Source organism: Eurypyga helias, unplaced genomic scaffold, assembly GCF_000690775.1.
Source record: "Eurypyga helias isolate BGI_N326 unplaced genomic scaffold, ASM69077v1 scaffold7729, whole genome shotgun sequence".
Lineage (NCBI taxonomy): Eukaryota > Metazoa > Chordata > Aves > Eurypygiformes > Eurypygidae > Eurypyga > Eurypyga helias.
The window spans coordinates 835-26,148 of record NW_010270055.1 but is presented as its reverse complement, the minus strand read 5'-3'; the positions used below and the strand labels follow the sequence as shown (position 1 = coordinate 26,148).

The 25,314-nt window shown below is 45.4% G+C and overlaps 1 protein-coding gene across 1 annotated transcript in view; it reads left to right on the top strand.

Annotated features, from left to right (window-relative positions):
• The window catches only part of FAM65C (family with sequence similarity 65, member C), a 30,665-nt gene extending 5,753 nt beyond the window's left edge, over positions 1–24,912 (top strand). The window contains exons 3-21 of the mRNA XM_010158294.1: positions 1,465–1,543; positions 2,311–2,334; positions 2,465–2,518; positions 3,250–3,399; positions 3,915–3,978; positions 4,396–4,439; positions 5,079–5,204; positions 7,339–7,484; positions 14,535–14,664; positions 15,706–16,290; positions 17,407–17,546; positions 18,376–18,508; positions 19,266–19,374; positions 20,551–20,712; positions 20,875–21,033; positions 22,148–22,350; positions 22,734–22,817; positions 23,710–23,800; positions 24,812–24,912. Of these exons, the coding sequence (XP_010156596.1) occupies positions 1,465–1,543; positions 2,311–2,334; positions 2,465–2,518; positions 3,250–3,399; positions 3,915–3,978; positions 4,396–4,439; positions 5,079–5,204; positions 7,339–7,484; positions 14,535–14,664; positions 15,706–16,290; positions 17,407–17,546; positions 18,376–18,508; positions 19,266–19,374; positions 20,551–20,712; positions 20,875–21,033; positions 22,148–22,350; positions 22,734–22,817; positions 23,710–23,800; positions 24,812–24,912 (2,584 nt within the window). The remainder of the gene's footprint in view (positions 1–1,464; positions 1,544–2,310; positions 2,335–2,464; positions 2,519–3,249; positions 3,400–3,914; positions 3,979–4,395; positions 4,440–5,078; positions 5,205–7,338; positions 7,485–14,534; positions 14,665–15,705; positions 16,291–17,406; positions 17,547–18,375; positions 18,509–19,265; positions 19,375–20,550; positions 20,713–20,874; positions 21,034–22,147; positions 22,351–22,733; positions 22,818–23,709; positions 23,801–24,811) is intronic.
• The last annotated feature ends 402 nt before the right edge of the window (positions 24,913–25,314 follow it).

The following is a 25,314-nucleotide window of genomic DNA, read 5'->3' as shown; positions in this document are numbered from 1 at the left end:
GTTTCTTTATAGCTATAGAAAATAACTCTTTATTCTGTTAACCATCTGGGTACCATTCCAATAACTCTTTATCCTGCTAACCATCTGGGTACCATTCCATCAAGCTGGCAGTTCTAACACACTTAAATCTAAAAATGATGAAGCTCTTCTAAAAGGTAAGTGAACTCATTTCTGCCACCAGCCTTGGCTACTTCTGCACTGAGCTGTTAACAGGCAAGTGTAAAGAGCAGACAGCTGAATGCTGGAGCCATTGGGTGTCTTCAGGGAACAGGTTATGTAACAGTAAGAAAACGAAATGCATCAAAGCAAATGTGAAGAAATACAGCTGTCTAAAATGAAGTTATTTTGACTGCTCCTAGACTCTCTCTTAGAATGTAGTATTTACCAGGTGACTCTTGTTCCCTTTTAAGCATAAGGGGAAAAAGTTACCTAAGTCTGCTCTGTATTAAAAGCAAAGCTGGAAGAAGATGGTCTCGGCAGAAATAGTTGAAGGTCCTGTGGGAACTCCTGAGGGACAGCCCTTGCATGCAGCAACTTTATAGAAGCCAGCTGGCACCAAGCGCTTCACACCTTGCAAAATAGTTCCCATTCTGGAAAAAGTAACAGTTACGTTAAGAAATTGTCTAGCATACTGAAAGGTGGAATTCAGCTTGGTTTGCTAAAACACGGAATGATGACATGTGCCCTAACTGACATGTGGAGTACTTCCATGAGCTTGGTTTTGTAGAGCAAGTGTTTCATGTTGCAATTCTTTGACTTTGTCAGATGGAGTTGGTGGTTGAATTCTTCCTCCCCAGTAAGAGGCTTGATGCACAAATGAACTAATTTTCTACCTTACAGGAAAGGTTTCAGAAGGCCAAACAGGAATAGTTAGAGAAATCTGAAAAGGAGATCTGTAAGCTGGGTTATGTGTGTGTTAGAACTTGCTTTTCTCTTCCTACATCCCTCCTTTCCTCTTGTCTTTAGTAGTAATTCGAGCTCTACTCTCTTGTTTTGTTTTGCCTCACATTGCCAGAATAAAGCTTAACTTTCACTTCAATGATTTATTTTAGATGAAGGGAATCAAGAAATAGTGAATGAGTGCAGTGTGTACATGTATATACCGTATGCAGCAATGGTGGCCTTCTTGAATTGCATTGTAGCATTCTACATCTTGGAGCAGTAAAATGATTCAGGAGGATTCCTGATGTATGGCATCTTTTAACTGTTAGTTAACAGTAACCAGCAGCTCCTGGCACGCAGCGTGTAAAGATGCACCTCTAGGAGTGATTTCACATTTAGGACTATGTCTATGGAAACCATTCTCTTATCTGTTCACCCATGTCCTTCTGGATAGTCATTTGCGTGTCTAGAGAGTAAAACAAGAGAAGTCTTCTAGTGAAGAAGTTGCTTTGTAACACTCTGCTAAAAAATTATTTGTGAGGTATTATAATGAATGTGACACTGGGTTTTCTTGCTCTGCAGTGAATACTTGGAAGCACATCAGGCTGAATTGGATTATCTCTCTGATCGACACAAGGATACAAAAAGGAACTCCAGATTGGTAAGGTGGTTTTGATGTTAAATACTTAAATGACATTAAAAATAAAGTCACAGAAGTAGACACTCGCACATCTGGGACTCCCAGGGGTTTTCCAGTGAAAGCACTGCAGTGAGGTCCAGCAAGACATCACGATCAGAAATTTACCAAGCAGGTGAGCTCTACATGGGAGAATTAAACTTGGGATTTCTCATTTTCAGTACCCAGCAGTGTTGTTCAGATAGTGTACCTTTACTGGGATGGTATCTCCTTAGGTCTGCTTGGAGGTCGGTGTTCATACCTGACTCTGTGTGGACAGAAACGGCCATAAAGATCGGGCTTTGTTTTCAGTAGTTGGTCAACGTGTCCTTGTAACATAGGTTCTGCCATGTTCACAACTCCTAGGAGTACCAGCAGTGAGAGTGTTAATTAAAAGACAATTTGCAGATCCAACTTGGTTTGTTTGTTTGGTATTTTTTTTTAATCTAGCTATTATTTCCCAATGAAAAGCAAACTCCCACGGACTATGACCAATGTCCAAGTCCTTGTTATAGCTGGTGGTGAGACTCATTGTCTCATTTCAAGTATCTGCCGAAAACAAATCAACCAACCATGCATAGAAAATGCAACTAATTCTGAAAATGTTGGACTGTGTCCTTGTAGTAAACAATGCATCTTCATTTAGTGTGACTTAAGATATGCATAATGAGTCTTGCAGTAAATATGACAGTATCATTAATATGTGCAAATATACATGCACTCCTGTTCAGCCTGTGCTATTTCTTTTTCAGGCTTTCTACTATGACCTGGACAAGGTAAGACTTGTGAAGATGAGATGAAATGTTGCAAATGGAGAAAAACTGATGGTGTGTCTACTGTGTTACTTAAAGGCATGTTTAGGAAATAAATTCTCAAGTCCCCCCTTCTCTTTGCCTTCTTCAAAAGCAAATCCGCTCTGTGGAGAGATACATCAGGAAACTGGAGTTTCACATAAGCAAGGTAAGGAGTTTTATATCTTGTGCATGTAAGGCTTACACTGTGTAAAAGCAAGCTATCTAAATAGAAAGTACTTTGGTTATAATTCATCGTAAGGGGAATAATGCTGGCTGCTTTCTGTAACCACTCTTTACAGGAGGGTTATCTAATTCTTTCTTCCTGAATGGTTCTGTTCAGGCTGAATGTTGGGCACAACCCAACCTGAGTTTGCCTGTGAAAAAGTTTGCATATTCTGCCACTTTATTCAGAAAATGCTGCTGCGGGAAGACTTACGTGTTCTCCCCTCGCCCCCTTCCCACAGGGGCCAAGTGGGCAGTTCTGTGGAATGCATTTCTGCTCTCTGCCATCTGCTTCCACAGCAATGACATTTCTCCTCTGACACGGCTAAAGGTGTCGGTGTTTTAATCTGTATTGAGAGGCTCTATTGCCTGCTGCCCACGTAATTTTACCCTGAACAAAATGTTACTCTACTCCTAGTCTGATAATGGCACAGTGATGTTTTCCCCCCCCCCCCTCAATATTCCATGCTTTTTTTGCAGGCATGTCTACAGACTCTTGCACTCTAATCAGCCTGTAAAATGCAGGAGTTGTAGCATTCTGCAATACCGTGATAGTGGGATTTGGCTGGGTCTTTTTTTTTCCAGGAAAGACTGCTGATGTTCCTTTCCAACAATTACTAAAACTATGCCAGGGTAATGCTTGTTCATTCTTCCCCCATCTCCCAAATCTTAAAGGTCGAAGAACTCTACGAAGCTTACTGTATCCAGTGCAGGCTACGAGATGGGGCTGCTAATATGAAACATGCCTTTTCCTTGTCCCCTTCCACCAAAGCCTCCAGAGAGAGCCTAGTGGAGCTTTACAAAAACTTCCAAGAGTGCACGGAGGTAGGAAATGCTACATGCATGTAAAGAAGACCTGACTGTTCCCTAGCAAAAACATGTACCAGGACTTGTTCCTGGCTTTTTTTTTTTTAATGGTGTGGGTTAAAAGATTAACATGGAAATGAAATACAGGTGCATAATGTGAACTGAAGCTTGTGAGAAATACCTTACAGGCAAAGCTCTTGAATTCTATGCCCTTTTTCTGCCCCTACTCAACTTGGCTTCATCCATTCATGAAGACAAGTGAAAGATCCTTTGGGTTTCTGCTTTAATACTGGGGTCTGTTATAACTTCCACTGGAAATAACAGGATGAGAAGTGAATAACGAGTAAGCTCTCCTGTTTTTACAAAACAAGCAGTTCCACTCTTCTGTGGAGCGGCATCACAATTTTCTGTCTTAATAGTAGTATATGAAAGGGAAGAAGCTGAAGTCCTTTGAAGAAGGTGGCGTGTATGAGGGGAAGGTAGGCATGCTGTGCTGCTCTTCAGTCACAGTGACTGTTCAGTCTTTCTTCTAGGACATGTGCTTTATAGAAGGGGCATTGGAGGTCCATTTGGGGGAGTTTCACTTGAAGATGAAAGGTAAGCTCCTTGCTTGCTTCCTTCAGGACTTGCCAGTTGTTTTTTTTTAATTATTATTTATTTGTTTTGTTTCCTGTGTAGCAGTCTGGTCTACTGAGAGTCCATTTATTTAATGTCAATGAACTCCACTGGCTTTCTGGATGAGACCATGAACAGAATTTTGACAAACTCTGTTTCCTTCAGTGCCATAAGCCAGATCTGCAATGCTATTTTACATTTGAGTGCTAAAGCTGACAAACTTTCTTTCCTCAGCTTGATTTAAGTTTGCGCTTCTAAGAGGGGTTGGTGGTGTAGCTTCTGCGCAGAGTTGAGCACAAGGGGGCGTTAGCCAGATAGTCAGTTTGTTCATAGCCAGCTGAGGCTTTGGGGGATGTTGTAAAACTCTACAAGTATCAAGAGTTTTCCTTCTCTTTTCAGGGTTGGTGGGCTTTGCACGTCTCTGCCCGGGGGACCAGTATGAGGTGCAGTATACAGCAATTCACTTTGTCCTTTGTTTTACTGCTGTGAGTTTGCAGTAGAGGAACAGGAGAGCAGGGGTGCAACATGTAGACGGCGAGCGGGCAAGAGGCTACGATAAAAGTGTGCACTGTTCTGATGTGAGCAGTGCTTTGACACGTTTGCTAGTCACTCTGCCCTCCGAGACTGCAGGGTTATGGGAGGGTTTAAAAGATAGCAGTGATGGTCTGTCCAAACCAACCTGTCAGGTCTTCAAAGTTGCGCTGGAATCAAGTAACAGTTGTTCCCTGTTTCTTGGAATATTGCCCTTGGCATGATTTGAATGCATCTTAGTATCTTACTGGGTTGCTCTCCTAACAGTTCCAAAGCAATTCCAGTGTGTCTTGTATTTCATTACTGCTATGCATATGTAGTTTTGGAGTTGTTCTACAATGGGTGGGATGTGTCGTTTGGCACTGAATTAAGGTGTTAAAACCTGCCACCTGAATTTCTGCCTACAATCTTCTAGCTTTATCCAGGTTTCTAAATGCGTTGTGATCAAAGGAGTGGCTTTGCCTCTGTTCTAGTGGAACAGTGTGAGGCCTGTGGACTGCAGGGAACGTTGTGGGATATGGTGACCCAACATCCTTTTTTGTGTTTTCTAGGTGTTTGTGCGACTGGGGCGCCAAAAATGGAGGTTGAAAGGCAAGATTGAGACCGATGACAGCCAAACATGGGATGAGGAAGAAAAGATTTTTATACCCAATCTCCATGAGAAGTTTGAAATCAAGGTGTGGTGTATAATGGTTGGATTAGAAGCAGTGGGTTAACAGAACTTCTGCCACACTACTTACCTGTTAGGCTACCAAGCTTTTGTCAAAATTCTTAAATAGTTCTCTTTTCCTAGCCATGTAAAAATGGCAGTTAATCGATGTTCTGCCTACTGCACGGACACCTACTTCTGTCTTTCCTTTGTCCCTGGCAGTTGTGACTATTACTGCATCTGCTTTCCCATGTTCTGGAGTATGGTATGTGTGGTGGGGTGTGGATTTTTTTTTTTTTTAAGTCGTAGATCAGTATGTGGGATTTTCAAGGGTGAAATCTGGATGTGGAGACAAAGATGTGTATGTATATAGTATTTATATCACCCATGTGAAATATTAAGTACCTGGAGTTCTGCTCTTTACTGAAAAAGAGAAATATGTATATGGAAAACATATCATTGCACATGTGTGTGTTTTGAATGTGTAGATCAAATGGCCCTTTATCTGGGTGCACTGCAGATTCTTTTGTCGTGTTTCACTCCAGAGGTGCTCCGTATCTGCGAAGAATCATTTATATGCTGGTAAAAACTGTACTTGCTTTATATCTTTCTTTAGAGTTCTGGCACTTTTGTATAAAATGCCTCAGAAGAAGCCATACTTCTAGCAGTGAGAGACCAGCGCTAGTGGTCTGTGTTACGTAGGTGACCTGTTGTGGGTACCCCTTGGGGTAGCCTGTAGTCTGCATAGACCCTTGTGCAGCTGCCACTGGCATTGGTTCTGGCACTTCCCTGGCATGTGGAATTAATCCTTGAACAGTGTTTCCACTGCAGCCTGGCATCTTTCATGGGCTGGACTCTGCAGCATGACTCCTGTCAACCTAAAAGGAGCTGAGACCGAAGGCTGTGCTGGATCCTATTCTACTAGGAAACTGTGCCAGTGCAGGGTTTCAGGTTTTGGCAGCTGTCTTAAGGCAGCTATTGCAATGTTCCCCTCCTATCTGGCAGCAAGAACTGGGTTACACAGGAGAGACACTTTGGCATATTGCCAGCACAGCCTTTGGAAATGTGCTTATGTGTGGTTTTGCTGCCACTGCACAAAGATGATCAGGTGAGAGGCTAATTCAGATCCCCGTTTTCCCATAATAATTGTGAAAAACTGTATTACTTTGTATGATAGTGATAGCTTTACTCTTTTTGTCAGCTTAAGAAAGTCTACTGACTAATGTTCTCCATACTCTCCTGCTCTTTCCACTTTATCCTTAATAATCTTTCCCCAGTGCAAATACATAGCAGGATTTAAGGAAAACAATAATGATTTAGGAGTGCCAAAGAGTGCTCCAGGAGGAGCCTAGCAACATTTTTGTTAGCCCTTAAAGGAGATGTAGGCATGTAACTAATTCCTGAAGTGGACTTTAGGCACTTGTGCTAAAATTCTGTCCTGAGTCTGATGCTTTATGAGCTTCTAGAACAATTTAATCTTTAATTGGAAGCATGTTCTTATAGCAAGTGTTTGATTAGACTTTTTTTTTTAAGCAGCTAAAGAAGCAAAGTGCCAGCCTGGGAAAAACCGGGCCTGTATCTGCACTGCTAACAACCTCAGAGCCACCTGCAGAGCTGGAGGGAAGAACTGACCCAAGTTCTGATTTTGGTCCGTAGCTGAGCTCAGACAGTTAGGAAGGTCACAGTGGGTGCAGACAATTGTTCTTCCAGATTCTTACACAACCAGGAGATGAAATTGTCTAGTGTAGGAAGGCTAATGTTCTCTGTAATATGTATTTTGTGGCAGTGGTGTTCCAATATGTGGACAAGTTAGACTCTGTACTGTAAATGACAAATACTTGTACGTATGCCAGAGCTACAATTTCCAAATTTCAGACTAATTTTTCTTAAAATCCTGGTCTGACAGCAGCAATTGTCGGAAGTGCTGTACAGCTCTGTCTCTCCCCCTCAACTCATCAAACTCCTTTCTTCTTCACTAGCCAACTCTGACACATTCCATGTGGGGATACAGCTCACAGCAGTTCAGGAGCCCAGAATTGAGTATCAAGGTTTTGAGTTTGTTGTGGGCCTCGGAGCAGGTCTGAGCCTGGATTGTTCTGCTTCCCATGCATGTGACTGAGGACTGTCTGGTAAGATGAAAACGGGTATGTTTGTCCTCACAGGTAACCGAGCTGCGAGGCCTGGCCACTATTCTAGTTGGTGTTGTGACGTGTGACAGCATAAACTTCTTTACAACCAAGCCTCAGGCAATCATTGTGGATATAACTGAACTGGGCACCATCAAGCTACAGCTGGAGGTCCTCTGGAAGTAAGTACAGCTTCAGATGAAAAAACCTGGAGCTGAACACTTGAAATAAATTAAAGGCTCCAAAGTATGTAACTTAGTAGCATTCAACATCATAGTCCTCTTTCTGTTTGCAGAGCAGGTGCAGGATAGATAGCAGCCACATGCTTCCCCACAGCAAGCCCATCTGCTGTGCCTGATCTCTGATTCTGTGGGACCAGTCCTCAGGAAGGGGTGGAGGGAAGGGGCCTTTCTATCACCCTTCAGTTCTTTGGTGTTACCAGGGCCATAACTAGCTGCGTGAACTGACTAGCAGGCTTTTACTGAGCTCACTACTCATCAGAGTGAGCATTCAAGTCTATCCCCAAGCAGTGTATGTACAAACATGAACAATAACCTTAAAGGTGATGAAACTAAAAATAGCCGCTTCAACGCACAATGAAAAATATATAGTGGAAATTTTAGGACAATCACTATTGCTAGTTCACAATTTGTTAAAGATGAAGCTTTCCTCAAGACTCAGCACCTTCATATTTGCACTGTGATTACAGTTACCAATATAAGGCCTGTTTGTGCACTACAGGGAAGCTTTTTTACAGATGCACTTTTCAAACAGCTGAGTATTTTCATGGTGACTGTGATTTGTTAGATTGTTTCTTAATTTAAATTTGTAAATTGGCTTTTTTAGTGAAGTACTGATGTTATTAAAAGCAAATTCTCACTTTTGTGGATGCTGTACTGGAAATTCTTCCTCACTCTAGTCACATCACCATGGATTTTTGAGGTAGTACTGTTATTTTGGCTTTATGGGGCTGGTGGTCCATGCTAAGAGTCGTGACTACAGCAAATCAAAACTTTTTAACCTGTTTCCATGTACTGCTGTCTTAATGAAGTGCCCAATTAAACAATGGGCACTTTTCACTTGGACTTTTGTATATGGCTTGCTGCAGTTCTATGTTCTTCCCAACCCAACATGGCAAAGAGGCATTTGAACACACCTCCATAAGCATCTTCTTGAAAGGGATTTTTTGTGATGATGTGTGGATCTAGGTGTTCTCCAGGGAAAGCCTAAAGGCTGTCCAGTTCCTGTTAAAAAGGGCACGGAGCTATGCCTTGCAGGCCAGACTCACCTATGACTCAGCTTTATACAACTCTTCTCTGGCTGTGCTGGTTTCTTATTTTCTTAAAAATTACCCAAAAAAAAAGAAAAGTTGTATGGGTTGAATTTGCTCTCTGACACATTTGGCAGATCACACAACAGATCTTTCACTAAGAGAAGTTTTCCCGGCCTTTAGGGTAAAGTAACCAAGTATATTTTACAATTAGACTTGATTTTTTCATAGACTCATGGAATGGTTTGGGTTGGAAGGGACCTTAAAGATCACCTAGTTCCAACCCCCCTGCCATGGGCAGGGACACCTTCCACTAGACCAGGTTGCTCTAAGCCTCATCCAGCCTGGCCTTGAAGATGGCCAGGGATGGGGCACCCGCAGCCTCTCTGGGTAGAAGAGACCTGCATTTTTCAGGTCTTAATACCCTGTTCCTACTTTCAGTTACCTTTGGAAGCATCTTAAACCTTGTGGCAGTCTTTTAAGCCACCAGCAGGAGAAATGCCACAAAGGTTTTCTGTTACAATTCCTGTTCAAGTGTTGACAAGCAGTTTTCAGGTTGTGTTTCTGGGTTTGGGGAAAGAAAAACTTTATTGATCATCATACAGTTTTCTGAATGTCTCTTGTGTACACTGTGGTTCCTGGACACTTACTGTTGACTTGTACAGGCCATTGAGCTGGAACAAGACAGCAAGATGCTGTCTTGGCAACAGCGTCTGAAAATTATTTTCAAACACACACGTTGCTCTGCGTCAATGAGAAATAAATTCACGCAGCAGTTTTACCTGCACCTGTTTATGACACGTTTTCCTCCTGAGATCTATCAACAGGCAGTAGTATGTTTTGCTGAGGTGCTGCAGCTGCTCTGAGACTTTTGAGGCCTCTGTTTCTCATTTGAGAAGCTGAGCCACTAGCTCACTAGTGTCACTAGTTGGGTGACAAAGCATAGTTCCACAAGCTTGTGGTGATATTGCATTATATGCCCTATGAAACTTCCTCTTTCTCATGCCTGGCTATGTACATATTCCCATTTGACTCGGGAAGCAGAGATATTCATGGTAGAGTTATTGAAAACTGTGTGGAGCGGGGATGGTGCAAGATGCCTTATATATGTATATTTTAAAGTAAAACTAAGTCTTAAAATTACATAAAACTAAGTCTCAAAATGACAGCCCTTTTAAATGAAGGCCAATTCAAATATTCTGCAGTTTTGACATTCACATGTCTTAGTGTTGAGGAAGGAAGGAGAGAAGAGGGGCACGGAAGAATATATGAACTCTTAGTACAGGCCCAGCAAAGTCCAATGCCTTTATTTGTCACCTCTCACCCTGAAACAAACACATGCCACCAAAACTTGCATTGGCTTTAATCTAGATGTGAAATGATCAAAAGCTCTATCCGCTGTTTTGAAGCAGAATGGACTGGAGGCAAAATCCTTTGCTTGCAGACATGCTTTTCTTATAAGAGAAGTCCCTTTTTCCCTGATTTTGAGCCTAGCATCTTAAGAAGCTTCACTTATGCAGTGAAGGAGACATACTTTCTTTATTGAACTGGGTATAAAATCTGGTTTTGACATCATATGGGAAATGCTGCACCAAGAGATGGCGCACTTGTAGTGGAGTATGGAGGAAATCACTTCTACTCTCTTCTTGTCGACCACACACAAATGGCATCTACCAGAGATTGACTTCATTTACTTTTGTTGGATCTACTTCCTCACTGTCAGTAATTGTCTAAATAATTAGGCACATAAGTTGTTCTTCCAAAGGGCTGTATGAGGAAATCCCCTTCCTATTGTGGGTTATTCCATAGTTGCCCAAATAACAGCCTAAATCTGAAAAGCTAATTATATTTGTGACTAGATTGTCTAGAAAAATAGAATTCAAATTATGTTGACGCTTGATTGTTGCAGTAGCTCGCAGCTCAGAGTGCAGCTTTGGACTGGCAAGGCGAGCACTTCCATGGTATTTTGATGCCAAAGATGCATTTTCTTTGGGAGTTAATCCCCACTTGGAATTTTTCAGTGCATGAGAAAACTCTGGCTTTGTCTCTGCTGTGTTTTAAGTTCTGTGAAATGCATTGGTATCCTACCAAGTGGATTCTCCAGAGCACTTCTGCGCGGAGCTGGCAGGCTCCTGCTCTTTGGCAGCCTGTTTGCTGAAGTTGTTTACAGAAAAGAGAAGTTGCCTGGTGATAACTCAGGGTGTTTCTTTTTTCAAAGATGGAGAGCTCAAAATAACAGCTGCTCTTTTCTTTGATTTAAGAATAACTAAACGAATCCAGCTGATTTGCCCAAACTTCCTTGAGAGGCAAGCTTTCAATGTAGATCTGCTTTGTGAGAAATCCAAACGTAGATCAGTCTTTCACTTCTAAATGTATATTTTCTTTAAATAGGCCACTAGTCGTCTGGGCTCTAACAAAAGTTCCTTCAGCTCCTTTGTAGATTATGCCATGAGGAGCGTGAATGAGCTTGGGCCTGTTGCAGAATGGCTTTGTTGGCCAGTTTGGCAGAAGACTTTGTGTTTTTTGCCAACCTAAACAGCAGCCTGAATTCTGTCTCTTGCGTGAAGGACAAAGAGAAAGCCTATATTCTCTTTTTCAGAGCTTCAGTTAGCACCCCGTACTGGGATCTAAGGGTACCAGCCAGCCAGAACCCCGCTTGTAATTTCTGCCTGCTTCGAGCATGTGCTGGCCTGGTCACAAGGGTTCATGGAGTAGGATGGGAAAAAAAACCTTAAGGGAGAATAAAAAAGGAAAGTCTGGCACTTTTTTTCTTGACACATACCTACTGACAGTCTTGCTCTTACAGACACAAATTTATGTGACTAGGTAGTTACTCATGCAGGTGTCTTTAGGCAATATCCCATCAGTGCATCTCTGCTCTTGCTGGAAGTGATGTTTTCATCTCTTAGTCTTGTGAGAAGCCGTGTTAACCTTAAAACCCATGCTTATGCTTTAATGGGTAGGAGAAACCTAACAACAATCTCACTGTTAAAATTGCATGGGTGTGCAGGGGGTGGGAAGAAATCTGATGATTAACAGCGAGTCCAACCCAGTTGACCAGAATTGTTTTTGCATGTTAACACAAGTCCAGATTCACACGTGTAGTAGTGGGATTCAGACAGGTCTGTCCACCAAGAGCCCTCCTGGCCCAGTGGTATCTAATCCATGGAGCGACTGGGCAGCAGGAGAGGGATTAGGGCACAGGTTTGGCCATGGGAGAAAGGGATGCAATCCTTGGGGACTGAAGACTGACTGACCTCAGCTCCTATATGCTCTGCCCCACTACTGATGTTTCTCTGAGAACACAGACCAGGAAGTGTCCTTACACACCCAACAGAAACATGCAGCAGGGTGAGGGAAATGGTAGGAATCTCAAGTGTTTCATCCCTCCATAGGCTTGGTGGTTATGACAAAATAATATCTCACTGGGTATCCATGCTCAGTGCTGGCAGTGCTGAGGCACCTCTGAATGTGTGTGGATGCAAAGCTTCTGATGTCGTGAGAGGCTCAGTCTGGGAAGCACGAGCTCTGGTGAACTGTAAACCCCTTCAAGGTCAGGCTGGGTTGTGTGCTTTGGACCTGAACACTGAAGTCCTGCCGTGGTGCCAAGGCAAGCTAAAGGAGAGTTACGTGCTGCGTTCGCATTGGCCTTAATGACAATGGCATCGTAGTGTTGTGCATTTAATGCCAATATTGTGATGAGTCACAACCAAAGGCCGCTGTGTTTGTCAATATAGAAAAGGAATAAGTACAGCAAAGATAATTGGAGAAGTGGGGCTGCTTCCACTTTTATACAGAACCCTCCAGCCTTGGAGAGGCATTGATGGGTAATGTTGTACAGGTGCATAGACATTCACAGCGGGGAATGTGGAAAGGAAAGGATTAGCCACTGTTTCTCTCAGCCACAGACAGCCCCCCAGTCAAACTACTTGTTCCACAATGTCAAGTTAAATAATGAAGTTCTTGTGTACTTTTGACCTACACAGAGACTTTTGTGTCAGTGAATTCAGGAAGTGACTAGACAAACTAAGGAAAAGCGTGTGATAATTAGAGGCGATAGTCTGCTTGCAAAGTCTGGTGCGTGACAGATCTAAGCTATGGATTGCCTCAAATTTGAGCATATGTCTGGGGAAAGCCTACTACTTGGCTTATTTCCTGTGCTTTTCCCCTGAATATCCCCTACTGGCTCCTGTCAATGTCAAGGTGCTGGGAGAGATGGATTCACAGGTCTGTCCCAGCATGATGTTTTGTTTCTGTGGAAGTGTGGAACGGGATGACGGATCATGCCCAAAGAGCTTACAGTCAAGAGATACTAGGTGCTACACAGCAGACTTCATTCTTTCCTTCACCCTTCGCCTTGCTCTCCCAAGTCACGATCTCACAGTAACGGGGAGCGTGTGCTTGTTTGGGGGGCAGCTGAGTGGCTGTGTTTTCCTGGAGGGTTCTAGTTATTGTCAGAGGCAAAACAGATTTAGCTTGTTATTCCTGTCCCTCTCCTCCAAAGTGTCATTTTGCATTACTGCATTGCTGTATTAAAACCTAAAAATGAAAAATCTGAGGAATGGATCTCTGACTCTTCTTAGGAAATGCCGTGCATAGGAGTAATTTGCTTCCATCAGTAAACATAGCAGGCTTTGGCTGAAAGGCTCTTACTGTCAGAAACCCGATTTATTTTTTGCACAGTGAGGCGATGCAGATGGTGGTTGATGGGACTGCATGGGACTGACCTGTTTGATGAGCCCCAGCTGGGTGGCACTGTTTAATTTAGCCAATTAACCTGTATTCGGCGAGCTCATGGAGCTTTACCTCCGTGCTGAGGAAGACAGCGGTGTGTTGCACAGCGGGATGCTGCTGAGGATCGTCCCTGTGCTTACGTGAGCAGATACAGAGAATTGCAGCTCTGCTTTTCAACTTTGGCTAGAGAGCAGAAGTTCATTTCCCTCTAATCGATTAGTCCTCGTTACTGTTTGGCTTTTTCAGACTCCTGGTGTTCTGTATTGTACAGTGACATGCAGCTGACTTCATCCTACTGATTGGTCATTATATTCACATCTGTAAGATTACATACTTGCTATAAACAATTCACTTTTTTCCAAAATGCCATTGCTTAAGTGGAAAAGCTAACTTTCTTTTTGTGCCACAAGGCATATAAGTAGGGAACAAAAGTAACATGCAGAAAAAACCCAGCTTGCTTTACTTGACTCTGTTTTCCCTCTCCTGGTTTATTGAGTTGCATTTTGGGAGACAGCTCGTTCAGGTTTCCTTAGCCTGCTTTGCAAAGGAGTTGGGAAATTAATGCCTGTGATGCAGTAGGTAATTAGGAAGTCTTCAGAACAGAGCTTGTCAAACCCTTGTAGACCATAGTCAGTGTCCTCCGGGGCTACAACTGGACTCGTCCATGACTGTGTGAACCACAGACCTTGCCAGATGCCACTGCACGAGCTTCCTCTGCCAGCTGGAGGAGTTGTTTATTAATATTTGAAGGATAGTGAAGGTTTTAAGTGGCTTTTCCAGGAGGTGTGAGCTCTGCAGGAGGGAAATTAATGACAATTTTCCTTTATTACATGTTACATTTTTCCTTCCTGTCTGGTGTGGAGTATGTCTGTGCAGTGTCTGCCAGCAAGCAGCCTGTGCTGCACTTGCCAGCACGGTTGTCTGCGAGGACACTCAGGACAGGGAGCACTGCAGCCTTTTGGCCCACTGGACTCTTCCAAAGGCTGTGGCACAGGTCTCTGTCTAAAGGGTGCTGAGAACTCTGTGTAAAATACACAACCTTTTCGCATACCTCTTTCTCTGCTGGTGCAACAAAGGTATTGATCAGAGAGGTGGCCTCTCCTTCCTTTTATTCCCTGTGTTCTTTACTAAATGTTACAGTTCTAATCCCAACAGCTGTTCCTGCTGCTGAACACTTCTGTGCTTTCTGGTCTTACTGACACTTAGGCCTTTGTGTCTTCTGCTACAGCCCCTTTGACACAGAGAACCTGTTTTTGTCACCTGGAAGCACTGCCAAGTTTTCTGTGGGTAGCAGGAAGAGCTCGTTCTACAACTGGACCCCACCAAATACTCCCAGCTTCAGAGAGAAATACTACCTGGTGAGTACGCTGAGGAAAGCAAAGTACAAAACACAGACCTAGGCCCTGATTTTTGGATTAGATTACGCGCTCAGAAGTGTGAGAACGGAGCACTCCAGGGCCTTTGCAGTTTATTTTGGGTCTTTGTTGTGTTTTTTTTTTTTCTTTTAGCCCCTATGCTTTTGAGTTCCATTTTAGATTTTTGTTAAAAAAAAAAAACAAAACCAAAAAAAACAAACAAACAGAAACACCCTGAACAACCCCAAACTCTGCCAAATATTCCTCTTGGCAGCTAGAATAGTAGGGATGTGAGCATCTGCTCTAATAGTCTATGCTGGGAACCAAAGTAGGAACCAATCTGTGCAGTAGCAGTGGAGCAGAATGGCATCTTTGAGGTGTTACATGAAACAAGCCTTCCTCTTCCTCAACCCCGTTTTTTGTCCAGTGTAGCCCAGGGGAATAGAAACCCTGTCCTTCTCATTCATTCAAGAGGGTTTTGGTTTAATGGCTGTTTTACCTGATCCTGTTAATTCTGCCATACATCTCAAATACTGACAACATCATTTATATGTTCCCCAACATCAAGTCTGTCAGGTTTGGCGTTGCCTCACCAGAGCAGCAGAACATGCAGTCCTCTTCAGAATGGTTTATTATTTATACAGGGTATGTTAGACACTGAAAAAGGAGCATTTCCTCTAACCATTCACATCTTGTCCTGAGCTGATGGGAAAGGAAATAAATCTTGCTGCTTGGCAAGATTCTTTTTCCAGAAACATTTTTTTAGCTGTCTCAGTAACTTGTACCTGAAAGGCCTAAAGCACAGTCACTAGACTCCACTTAGGTCACCCAGTAGGCGCTTTGTACTTTGTTTCAGTAGCTCCTGTTGTCCAGGCTATGCTGGCCTGGCTCCCTTCTGCAGAAGAGCCCTGTGGTTTTGATGGGTTTGGGTGTGTTACACTTCCAAGAACAGGAAACCGTAGTTCTCTGTCCTAGGGTTAGGTACTCTAACACTATCTCATGCTTCTCCATTGCGTATGTGCTCACTTACGGGTCTGTTTGCAGTCTGTCTTGCAACAAAGGCAGAACCAAGGGGATGTAAGCGATGAAGCCCAGCCTCCCAGCATATTCAGCTACTTGGCTGCCTGTGATTTTGAGGTACATGGGAGGAGCAAGCCTCACAACCCTGCGGAGACAAGTGAGGCGGACTCGTTCAGCTCTGAGGATCAGAAAGGGACAGAATCCAGAAATCCAACTCCAGCTTCAGACCACAGGACATTACCATTGGTGATTGTTCAGGAGGATTGTGCAGAAGAGCGACAGCATCCTCTCCCAAATCATACAACTCTAGATATCCTGAAGAAGACCCCGTGTGGGGATGGATTTCCAAATACCCCATCTAATTTTCTAAATCGTCACAAAGGTAGTAGAAATTCTTTCAACCAGACCAGAAATCGCTGTCTGCCAGAGCAAGAAGACATTAGCCAAAAAAGCTTGAATGCTGCAAATGACCTGAAGCTAGATGGACGTACAATGTCAGTTGATAAGACTCTCCAAGAAGTGTTAAGTTTGCTGAAATTACATGATTTGGGGCAAGCCCAACTGGGGAAATTGGAATACCAGGTTTCATCTCTGAGGGATAAATTAAAGGTAAGGTGGTGTCTTACTCTTGGTAGATGGTGTAGTTTCCACTGTTACTCCTAAAACTGTGGAAGTTCCGTGACCTTGTGGTGGATTTGCTTTAAGGATGTATCAATGGCACGTTCCCAAAAAGTACGTTTGGCCAGCAGAGGTCAGCCCCTGCTCAGAAAAGGCGGCGGGGAGAGCGAACTGCTCAGGAGACAGCCTGCAAATGCTGTGTGCTGATCACTAATCTGGGAAAGAAATAAAGAGGGCGTGCAGTCAAAGTGGAAACTGGGCTGAGCAGCATCTGAGCTCTATGCCACAGCTTCTGCATTTTGGTTTGCTTCTAACTTTTTTGGATGTTTTTCAGATTTAGTATACCTTGAGATGACTTGTATCAGTTCACCAAAGCTACTGTTTCTCCAGGACCATCTAGCTTTTGCAGGCAGTTCAGTCTCTCTGACAAGTCGTATGATGCTGAAAATGCTTCTTTCTTTAGAGGAAAGGCCCTGGAGAAGAGCTTTCTGCAAGCAGTGGGTGACATTGCAGAGTTGGTAGCACTGTAGCACAAGGGGCTGGTGTGCAGAGTTGGGAGACAGGATACTGTACGACTTCATCTATGGTGACGGTAACAAAACTGCACTGACTTCCTATTCCAGTGCACCTGCTTTAAAAACAGAAATGAAAAACCCCAAACCGAGTGCTCTCTAAGCAGCCTTTCCAACGGGAGGGGGAAAGTTAGTGGCCCCATGAAATCCACTATTGATATCAAAGTTCTTGGATACTGTGTTGGAATGCAACAGACTCCTAAGGTTGCTACTTATAGATCTGAAACAGGAAATAAGTGAAAATTGCACTAATGGCAGAAATTGAAGAGAAAATCAGCTCTCCTACTGACCTTAACAGGCATAGAAATCCAAAAAGGAATACAGACAGATTAAAATACTGAAGCATATTTTGAATTTAATTAGCGACATTATTTTGGGATCAGATTGCTGTACCAAGAATTGACTTTCCTGGTGCATTAAGAATGAGATGAGAAAAGCAAATTGATTTGTTATTAAGAGTGATATGAAAACCAGCAGAGATCTCATGCAAAATGGCTTGATAACTGCAAATAACAGTATCCCATTTCATCAACAGCTAAAGACGCTTCCCCACAAACATTCATCTATGGAAAGTTTAATGGTGGAGACAGTACTGGAAAGTTTTGACTTTTTGAACACTGACTGCAGTGCTGATGAACTTTCATTATTTGGAAGCGTAAGAACAGCCAGTATCAGGTATGTACGTGCAGCACGTCGTTACAGGGGAGAAGGAGAGGGGTAAGGAGGGCTGCTCCCAGGAACACCTGCCGATACACTGTACTTGGCTACTTAACGGTTGCTCAGAGCTGCTGTTGGTATGAGCACCCAAACCAGAAACCAGTTCTGTTGAATGCTCTGAGATTCATAATTCAGAATACCTGCAGGAATGGCAGGAAACTCGCACTGCACTTAGGGAGGACATTGCAGAATGATAGCCCCAGGATGGGATGGAAGGTCTAACACGAGGCTGTGGGAAAGAGGCTTATTGGAATGATGCTGCACTGGGAGGGAGAGAGCTACGCATAACTTACAGAGCTCTTCTACCTGTTCTCTCTTTAGAATTCAGTTTTGCCATTTGCATGGCACTAGAACTGATGTCCCAGGGCTATGAGCCTGATCCTGGGAGACTTAGCACACTCTTGGTATTGTTGAGCTGGGAGAACACCAGTGGATTTGTCAGTTATATGTGCTGCTTTTGCAGTTCACCTGCTGCAAATGAGCCAGCAACTCAAGCCACATTATCTGAAAACATCTTGTACTGGTATTGATTGCCCAAACTGGGATTTTCCTAGCACATGTGGGATCAAGTGATTTGGTATTACTGCCTTGGAATGAGTTTTAGACATCAAGTCCTCACGTTTTTAAGTGGTGTTATAAAAGCAGTAAAAAATGCTGTTACCTGTGAAGTGCCACCTGTTTTGTACTTCTGCAACTTGTGTGAAGGCTACTACTGAGACCACACGTCTTGGTGTTTATTTAGTGATGACAGTTTTAACTGTTTCTTTTCTCCCCTCCATCTCAACAGCACGTACAACGACAACACGCTCCAGACCCTGAGCTGTGACATGAGAACAGAAACAAGGGAGGTAACTACTGGTGATGACAACTTAGACACACTTCTGATAACTCATCTGAAGCTGTGCAAGGGCCTTTTGCAGGTAAGGAATAGCCTGTGGGATTGCAGGGTGCTGGTTGTAATTGGCGGTTCTGGTCAGGGAGAAAAGTGATTATGCAGCTGGTTCTTTTATTAAAGCAGGAAGACTCGGAGTGGAATAGCAGATGAGTGAAAAGAAATGTAGTGTGTACATGTGTATGCACAGAACATGTCGTACATGCTGCTGCTTTTTTCTAGCCCCTGGGTTTTGCTGAAGCTCTAAGTAACGCCTTTGTGCCCAAAGCAGGGTGCTCATGCAGTAGGACGGGTTTGGGTTGACAGTAGGTGATCAGTTTTTTAATGAATGAAAAACTGCGATGGCTAGAAAGAAACTGGTGGCAAGTAGGGCAGGAACGAACTCTGCCCTCCCCTTGAGACCTCATTCCCCAACTAATGTTGGTTATAGTGCTCAAGGACGTTTATCATCCTCAGAGTCCCGGCTGTGATGAGGACGGGCAGCACAGGACGGTGTCACTGTTGGCACTGACTGCGGCACACTTGCCAGCAGACAGCGGCAGGGAAGGATTTCAAATGCCGGACAGCCTGTCCCAGCGTCATGTGATTTACTCATCCTGTTCTGCTGAGCAGCCGGGCACTCAGAAGTGACCTGTCCGTGCTGTGATGGGAGAAGAGGCCTAAGAGCAGCTGCTGTGTTTTCTCCCAGATTTTAGTAGTTTGATTTTAAGAAATAAATCCTCGTTCATCTTGAGCTTTGATACTGCCTTTGATTCAGCTACTGAGATAAACATGTTGCATTTCAGAAACTGAGGCCATCAAATGTAGCCCGGGTTGTCCAGGAGAGGATTTTGGAAGAAGTGTCAGAGCAGACACGAGTCCTGGGGGATGTCTTGGATATGTCTGTTGAAGAAAGTGAGTAACTGCATTATTCCAAAGCATGCCAGATGTGTGAGAGTTGCAGGTAACTCTGCTGGAGCTTCCCCATGCACATCAGGATCTCGTTCTGAATTCCTTACAGACATTCACACGCTTAAAACAGCTCTGATACCTGGATTAATAAAAAACCCAGGGCTCATCGTTTGCTTGTTTTTCCCCCTGCATGGAAGGGAAAGATTTGAAGAAGTTTGTCTCAAGGAAATAGTAGCTGAACTGGTGTGTCTTAGAAACGGGTGTCTCAGGTGATGGAGTTTGCAGTCAAAGAGCAGCAGAACAGCCTTAATAAACCCCTCTTTTATATCTCTGCTTTCACTGAGTAAGCAAACAGCCCAAATTCTGCACAGCTTTGCAAGCGGAGTTTGGTGTGTGGCTTTTCCCACCTCAGGCCTCCCCACTACTAAACTCTTCCACTGACTGTTGGGTGTGACAAAATGACACTGGCTCAGTGGGAGACTTTTGTTCTCGTCTTTGCAAATTTTAGTTGGAAGCATTTGCTGACAGATTTTATCCTGAAGGATGTGAGAATAAACTGTTCCCTGGATCAGAGCTGCAAAGGGCCTTTGGTACAGCGCGAGGTAAGTGGAGGAGTCTTAAATGCAGAACACGAGTTCCACACCTCTGTAGGTACGAGTGAGGAATTACAGGGCTTAAATGGTGGTGAGAAACCACAGGGTATTGCTTCAAGTGCTCTTCTGAAGCGTTTGGTGAGAGCAGGCCTGCCTTGGCCTGCGCACTGGGGTTCAGAGTTCTTCACCTGTGACGAAGACCCTCGCAAGACAGGATCATCCCACACATGCTGGGGGATGGCACCTCTCCTGGTGATGGAAGTGGAAATGGCTAAACTCGTAGAAAGTCCTTCTGAAACTTGACTCGGATGCTGGGATGAATGAATAACATGAGGCAGAAGAGCTGCTAGGTGTCATTCAGGTCTTGTAATGTCAGTTCAGGAGCTCAGCCCAGGCTTGGTAAAATCTGTGCTTGCAGGTGTTGGAGTACTGCAACCTCCAGCTTTGAACAAAACTCTGTGTGACTCAAGTACAGGTTAATGCTGACACATCTCTGGATATGCCATCTGGTGCCTTACTTGTCACGTAAAAGCCAAAATCTGCTGGATCCCACTGACTTTTTTTAAAATGTGATTTTTTTTCCCAGTTATTCAGAAGACTAAAAAGAAGAAGCACTATCTGAAAATCTGGAGCGAACTTGCAGAGCCTAGCAGCATCTTTCTCGCTTCAGCAGAAAGATTCCGTCATGCACTGAAATACACACTGATGCTCAAAGTGAAGGAAAAATACCCCGGTCAATTAGAAGCAGGTACCAATCCCATCCTTGAGTGCTAGGCCGCTCTGGCTTCATTTTACTGCACGGCTAAAAACTCTCCTTGTGCTTTTTAAAAATAAACTAAAGCTCTTACTTGTTTCAAGCAGCCTCCATCCAGCCAACCTTTCATTTGCTCCTTTTCCGTCTTCCTTACAGTACAGCAGAGGCTGCTAGAGCAGATCATCACCTGTGACGGGTTGCTCCCCTCTCCAGACCTCCAGAGAGAACTGGTTACTTTATTCCAATTCTACAGCTACCTGGAGAAACGCCGCGTTACCAGCCTGGAGAAACACGTGGGCAAACTTGCCAAAGAAGGTAATGGCGGTGCTTGGTCCCTCGCCTGAACCGCCCGGCCCCGCAGTGGGCTGCTGCTCCCCAGCTTACGACTCAGGGTGACTTTCTGAGCAGCGAACGCCCATGGCTCTGGTTTCTGTTTAATTCCCCTTAGGACCACGTAATGGTCATTAGAACAGAAAAGACGCTTCACTCCCGTAAATAACTCCGTGTGAAGGATGGGTTTGTCTCGGAACCCACCTTTCAGGGCCCCTGAAGTTGAAGCAGAAGCAAGGCTGGCAGCAACCTGAGCAAGTCTGTAGCTCTGTGTGACTCTTGCAGCTGCAGTCAGACACAGGCAATGGCAGTAACGTGTCAGAGGCTACTGATGTGCGTTTTCGAGCAGGGGGTAGCCACTGCCTTGCTGCAGCCTAGTCCAGCCTGTGGAAGTACCTTAAAACTTGGGACTAGTTTAAAGAAATCTTTCTTTTCTGAAGCAGACTAATACTGGGTGCATCTTTATTCTTATTTCGGTGCTGCTCACCTGGTGGGGGGCTAAGGACTTGTGTGTTGCTGGACAGTGAAAAAGACCTGACATACTCTTTGGGTTGAAACTCTAAACCCGGTGCCTGATTTCTTACTCTTTAAAAGACAGAGGGTTTGCTCTTTGACCAGTACAGTGAGATCTTTCATGCATGTTCTTCAAGTATTTTGCTTGACGGTGTTTTCCTTGCTGTGGGACCAGACCGCCTGCCCTAACGCCCAGGGGTGCAGGAGTTCTTTTGCACCCTGTGTTGTACTCCATGCCCCAGGGTCCCAAAAGGACCAGGGATCTCCCCGTGCCCCGACACTGTTTCACAGGGATCTCTGCTCTGCCCCGCCTGTGTTTCGCGGGGATCTCCCCGGCCCCCGACACTGTTTCACAGGGATCTCTGCTCTGCTCCTCAGACAGTCCTGGCATGAGGAAACGAAACAATGACACGGAAAGAAGACAGGGTGGTCAAAGGGACAGTCATCCCCATTTCCTTCCTGCCCAGCTTGGCTCGCTCTTGAGCCCTGTGAATAACGGCTTGTGGCTAAAGGATTAGGGAGGAGTTTGTCTTCTTGACAATGGCTTCCTTTGTCTGTCAGTGACGCTGGGTCCTTTCCCTTGCAGTAATGCTCATTGAGGAGCTGCAGTGCCCTGGGCGGCTGAAGACTCTTAAAAAACTGAAAGGAAAGCGCCTGAACAAGCTCCAGCCTCTGCCGCAGACTTTACGGCTACTTGGGATTTTACAGCTGGACGACAACCACCGCGTCAGCAGAGCGGCCACATCCTGCCTCTCCCGGGCAGCAGCAAACAAGAACTTCAGGGAGAAGGTACAGATGGCAGCTCTTACTGGTTTTTCATAGAATCACAGACTGGTTTGGGTTGGAAGGGACCTTAAAGATCATCCAGTTCCAACCCCCTGCCATGGGCAGGGACACCTTCCACTAGACCAGGCTGCTCAAAGCCTTGTCCAGCCTGGCAAGCATCAAAGTAGATGCTGAAATCCGTCGCAGCTGTTTTACCCCAGAATAGCACTGGTGTCCTCTCCGCGCTTTGTTAACCCGTCACCTAGAACCTAACCTACATCAGTGCTGGAGTGCCTGTGTCCTGTAGTCAGCTCCCGATCGGTAAACCCCTGCTTGTGTCGGTCGGAGTGCGAGTGCTCGACTGCCCTCACGCTGATCCAGCCTTTCTTCTTGCTCTTGTCATTCAGGCACTCTTTTTTTACACTGCTGTTTTAGCTGACTCTGATGCAAGACTTCAGCAAGCTGCGTGTTTGGCTCTCAAAAACCTCAGAGTAAGTATTTTCAGCTCTCCTTTTTCTGTGCACGTCCAGCCAAAACTGCTAGGTGCAAAAGCTCATCTAGATTTTTATTTTTTAAGCCGGTAGCATTCCTTTTTCAGTTTCCTTCTCTTTGGCATTAACGAACTCCTCGGCTGCCAGAGGATGAATGCTGCTGTTCCAAAGGCAGCAGGCAGAGGGAGCTGCAGGCATCTTGGAGTGTCCGTTTGATGGGAGGGCACAGTACAGTGGCAGAAAGGATGTTTCCAACTCCTGCAATATCGTCGGTGCTGAAGGACAACACGCACTGACGGGGGGGCATCCGGTGTGTAGGAAAACGAGCAACAGTCAGCTTTAACTATCGAAATTTAAAGTTAAATCAGTTCATGTTTTTGGTTTTAACAAGTTGGTTACCGTCAGACAATAGCAATAGTTTTGGTGCTGCCGTGAGAACTATCAGAAGAGATTTAAAGCTTTCCTACAGCCTCCAGTCTGTGGCAGGTCATTTTGCACACAGGGGATTACAGTGAGTAGTTTAGTAGTTACAAGCAGGGAGTCACGATAGGCCCAACAGACCGGAGCGTTGTTCTCCCAGTCAGACTGCAGAGCAGCTCCTGCCCTTGCACAACCCGCCCCAGCTCCTTCAGCGCAGGTTCGGCTCGGTCTGTGCTAACTGAAGGTACAGTCCCAAGCTCTCACACCCTTCCGTGCCCTAAAAGAGGAGCGAAAGCAGCAGAGATGAGAGAGCGTGCCCAGGAAAACTGACTGCAAGCTGCTACCCTGGGGAGACAAGAAAGTTCAGGTGTGGGAGGAGAGGGGAGCGTGTGTGTGTGTTTATCTTGCAAGAAGCGGTCACCACAGCTCGCTGAAACCTACCCCTGCAGCAACTTTTCCTTTCCTCAAACAGGGAGTGGAGAGCATTGAGCAGGTTGCCCACCTGTGCCAGTCTGGATCAGAGCGAGTGCGGAACGCGGCCAGGGAAACGACACTCTCCTTCGGTAAGTCTTCCACAGAACAGCTCCGGAGCGCGGGACCAGGGGCGGCCTGAGCACGCCCGGGACAGGGGGAGTGTCTCACGGACGGCTCCGTCCTGAACCACGCCACGCACAGGAACCAGAGGCTCCCACCGACGTCTGTAGAACCAGACCACGGCGGTTACTGTAGGATGAGGCGTTGAGAACCACCAAACTTCTTACCAAGGTGGCGGGTGGGCACTGAAGTGCTGCTGGCGTGCGGCTTAACAGCAGCACTGCCATCGGCAATTTCTCCTCCTAGATGGCGTAGGAAGGAACTTTGAACAATAAAGCCTCTTCCAGCTCCGGGATTTGACGACCGTTTATGTGTCAGAGCACCAACAGGCTCCTCAGGGCTGGTAACCGTTGCTGGCTGCCCACACCGAGTAGTTGCTGCTAACTTGGATGTTCCTACTCTTCTTGAAGTGGTTCCTCTCGGAGTAGCGGGGGGGTGAGGAGCACAAACCAGAGGGTTTATGCTGGTTCGCTGCCTGTCGCTCCAGCCGGGTTCGGTAGAGCCACAGCGGAGCTGGGCTGCTGAGGAAAGGCGAGTTCCCAGTTTGCTGCTGCTCCGTGCTTGGCCTCCTGCCGAGGCAAAGGAGAACCACCTGGGTAAATATCCCGAATGCCCAGAGGATCTCCGGTTTACCTGGGAGATGGTGATTTCCCTGTTCTCTTCCCAAAACCACTTAGACGTGTGCTGGCTTCTGGACAATCCCGGAATGTGCCTCACAGAACGCGTGTGTTACAAACCAGGTTTTCCAGCCATAACGCTCCAGGTGGTTACTCGCGTGGGGCTGTTTGTGGAATGCCTGGCTTTCCCTGCTGGCCTCTGGCAGTTTTGGAACGCTGTTGCCTTAGAGCCATGTCTGTCACTGCTGAGATCCTGTCGTGACCTTGTTCTGAGCTCGCCAGAATTATCTCTAAGGACCACGTGTTGGGGTGTCTCTGGCTGCCTTCTGCTCCTCAGCATGGGATCTCTCTCCTTCTCCGTAGGCGAAAAGGGACGGCAAGCCTTCGAGAAGATGGACAGGATCTGCTGTGAATTGAGGCAAACCATGCAGCAAGAGGCTGAAATTGAAATCACAGTGTTCTAGCGGAGGAGTACGAGGACCTAAATTGTCTTGTCCTCGCAGCCGCCTACGAGCACCTGAGGATTTGGGTTTGTCGGCATCTGGTTTCCTCCTGGCCAGCTCTGCGCACGCTGGAACGCGTTTCCTGTCTCGGCCCATGGCGAGGTACCGCGTGCTGGATGCCTGAACACAAGGATCTCCTGGACTACGGAACCGGGTTGTTCCTGGAGTGGAAATCCCCATCTCACTGAATTATCTGCCCCTGCTCCAACTGCAACTCAAATATGACCTGTTTTCCTACACCGTGTTTTACTCACTTGGCCTTTCTCCCAGAGGAGAGAACGGATCACCCCGACAGTCGGTCTGGAAACAGCAGATCGCTCACCGCACCTGCCCTGAGCGCAGTCTGGGAGCGAGGTGGCTTTA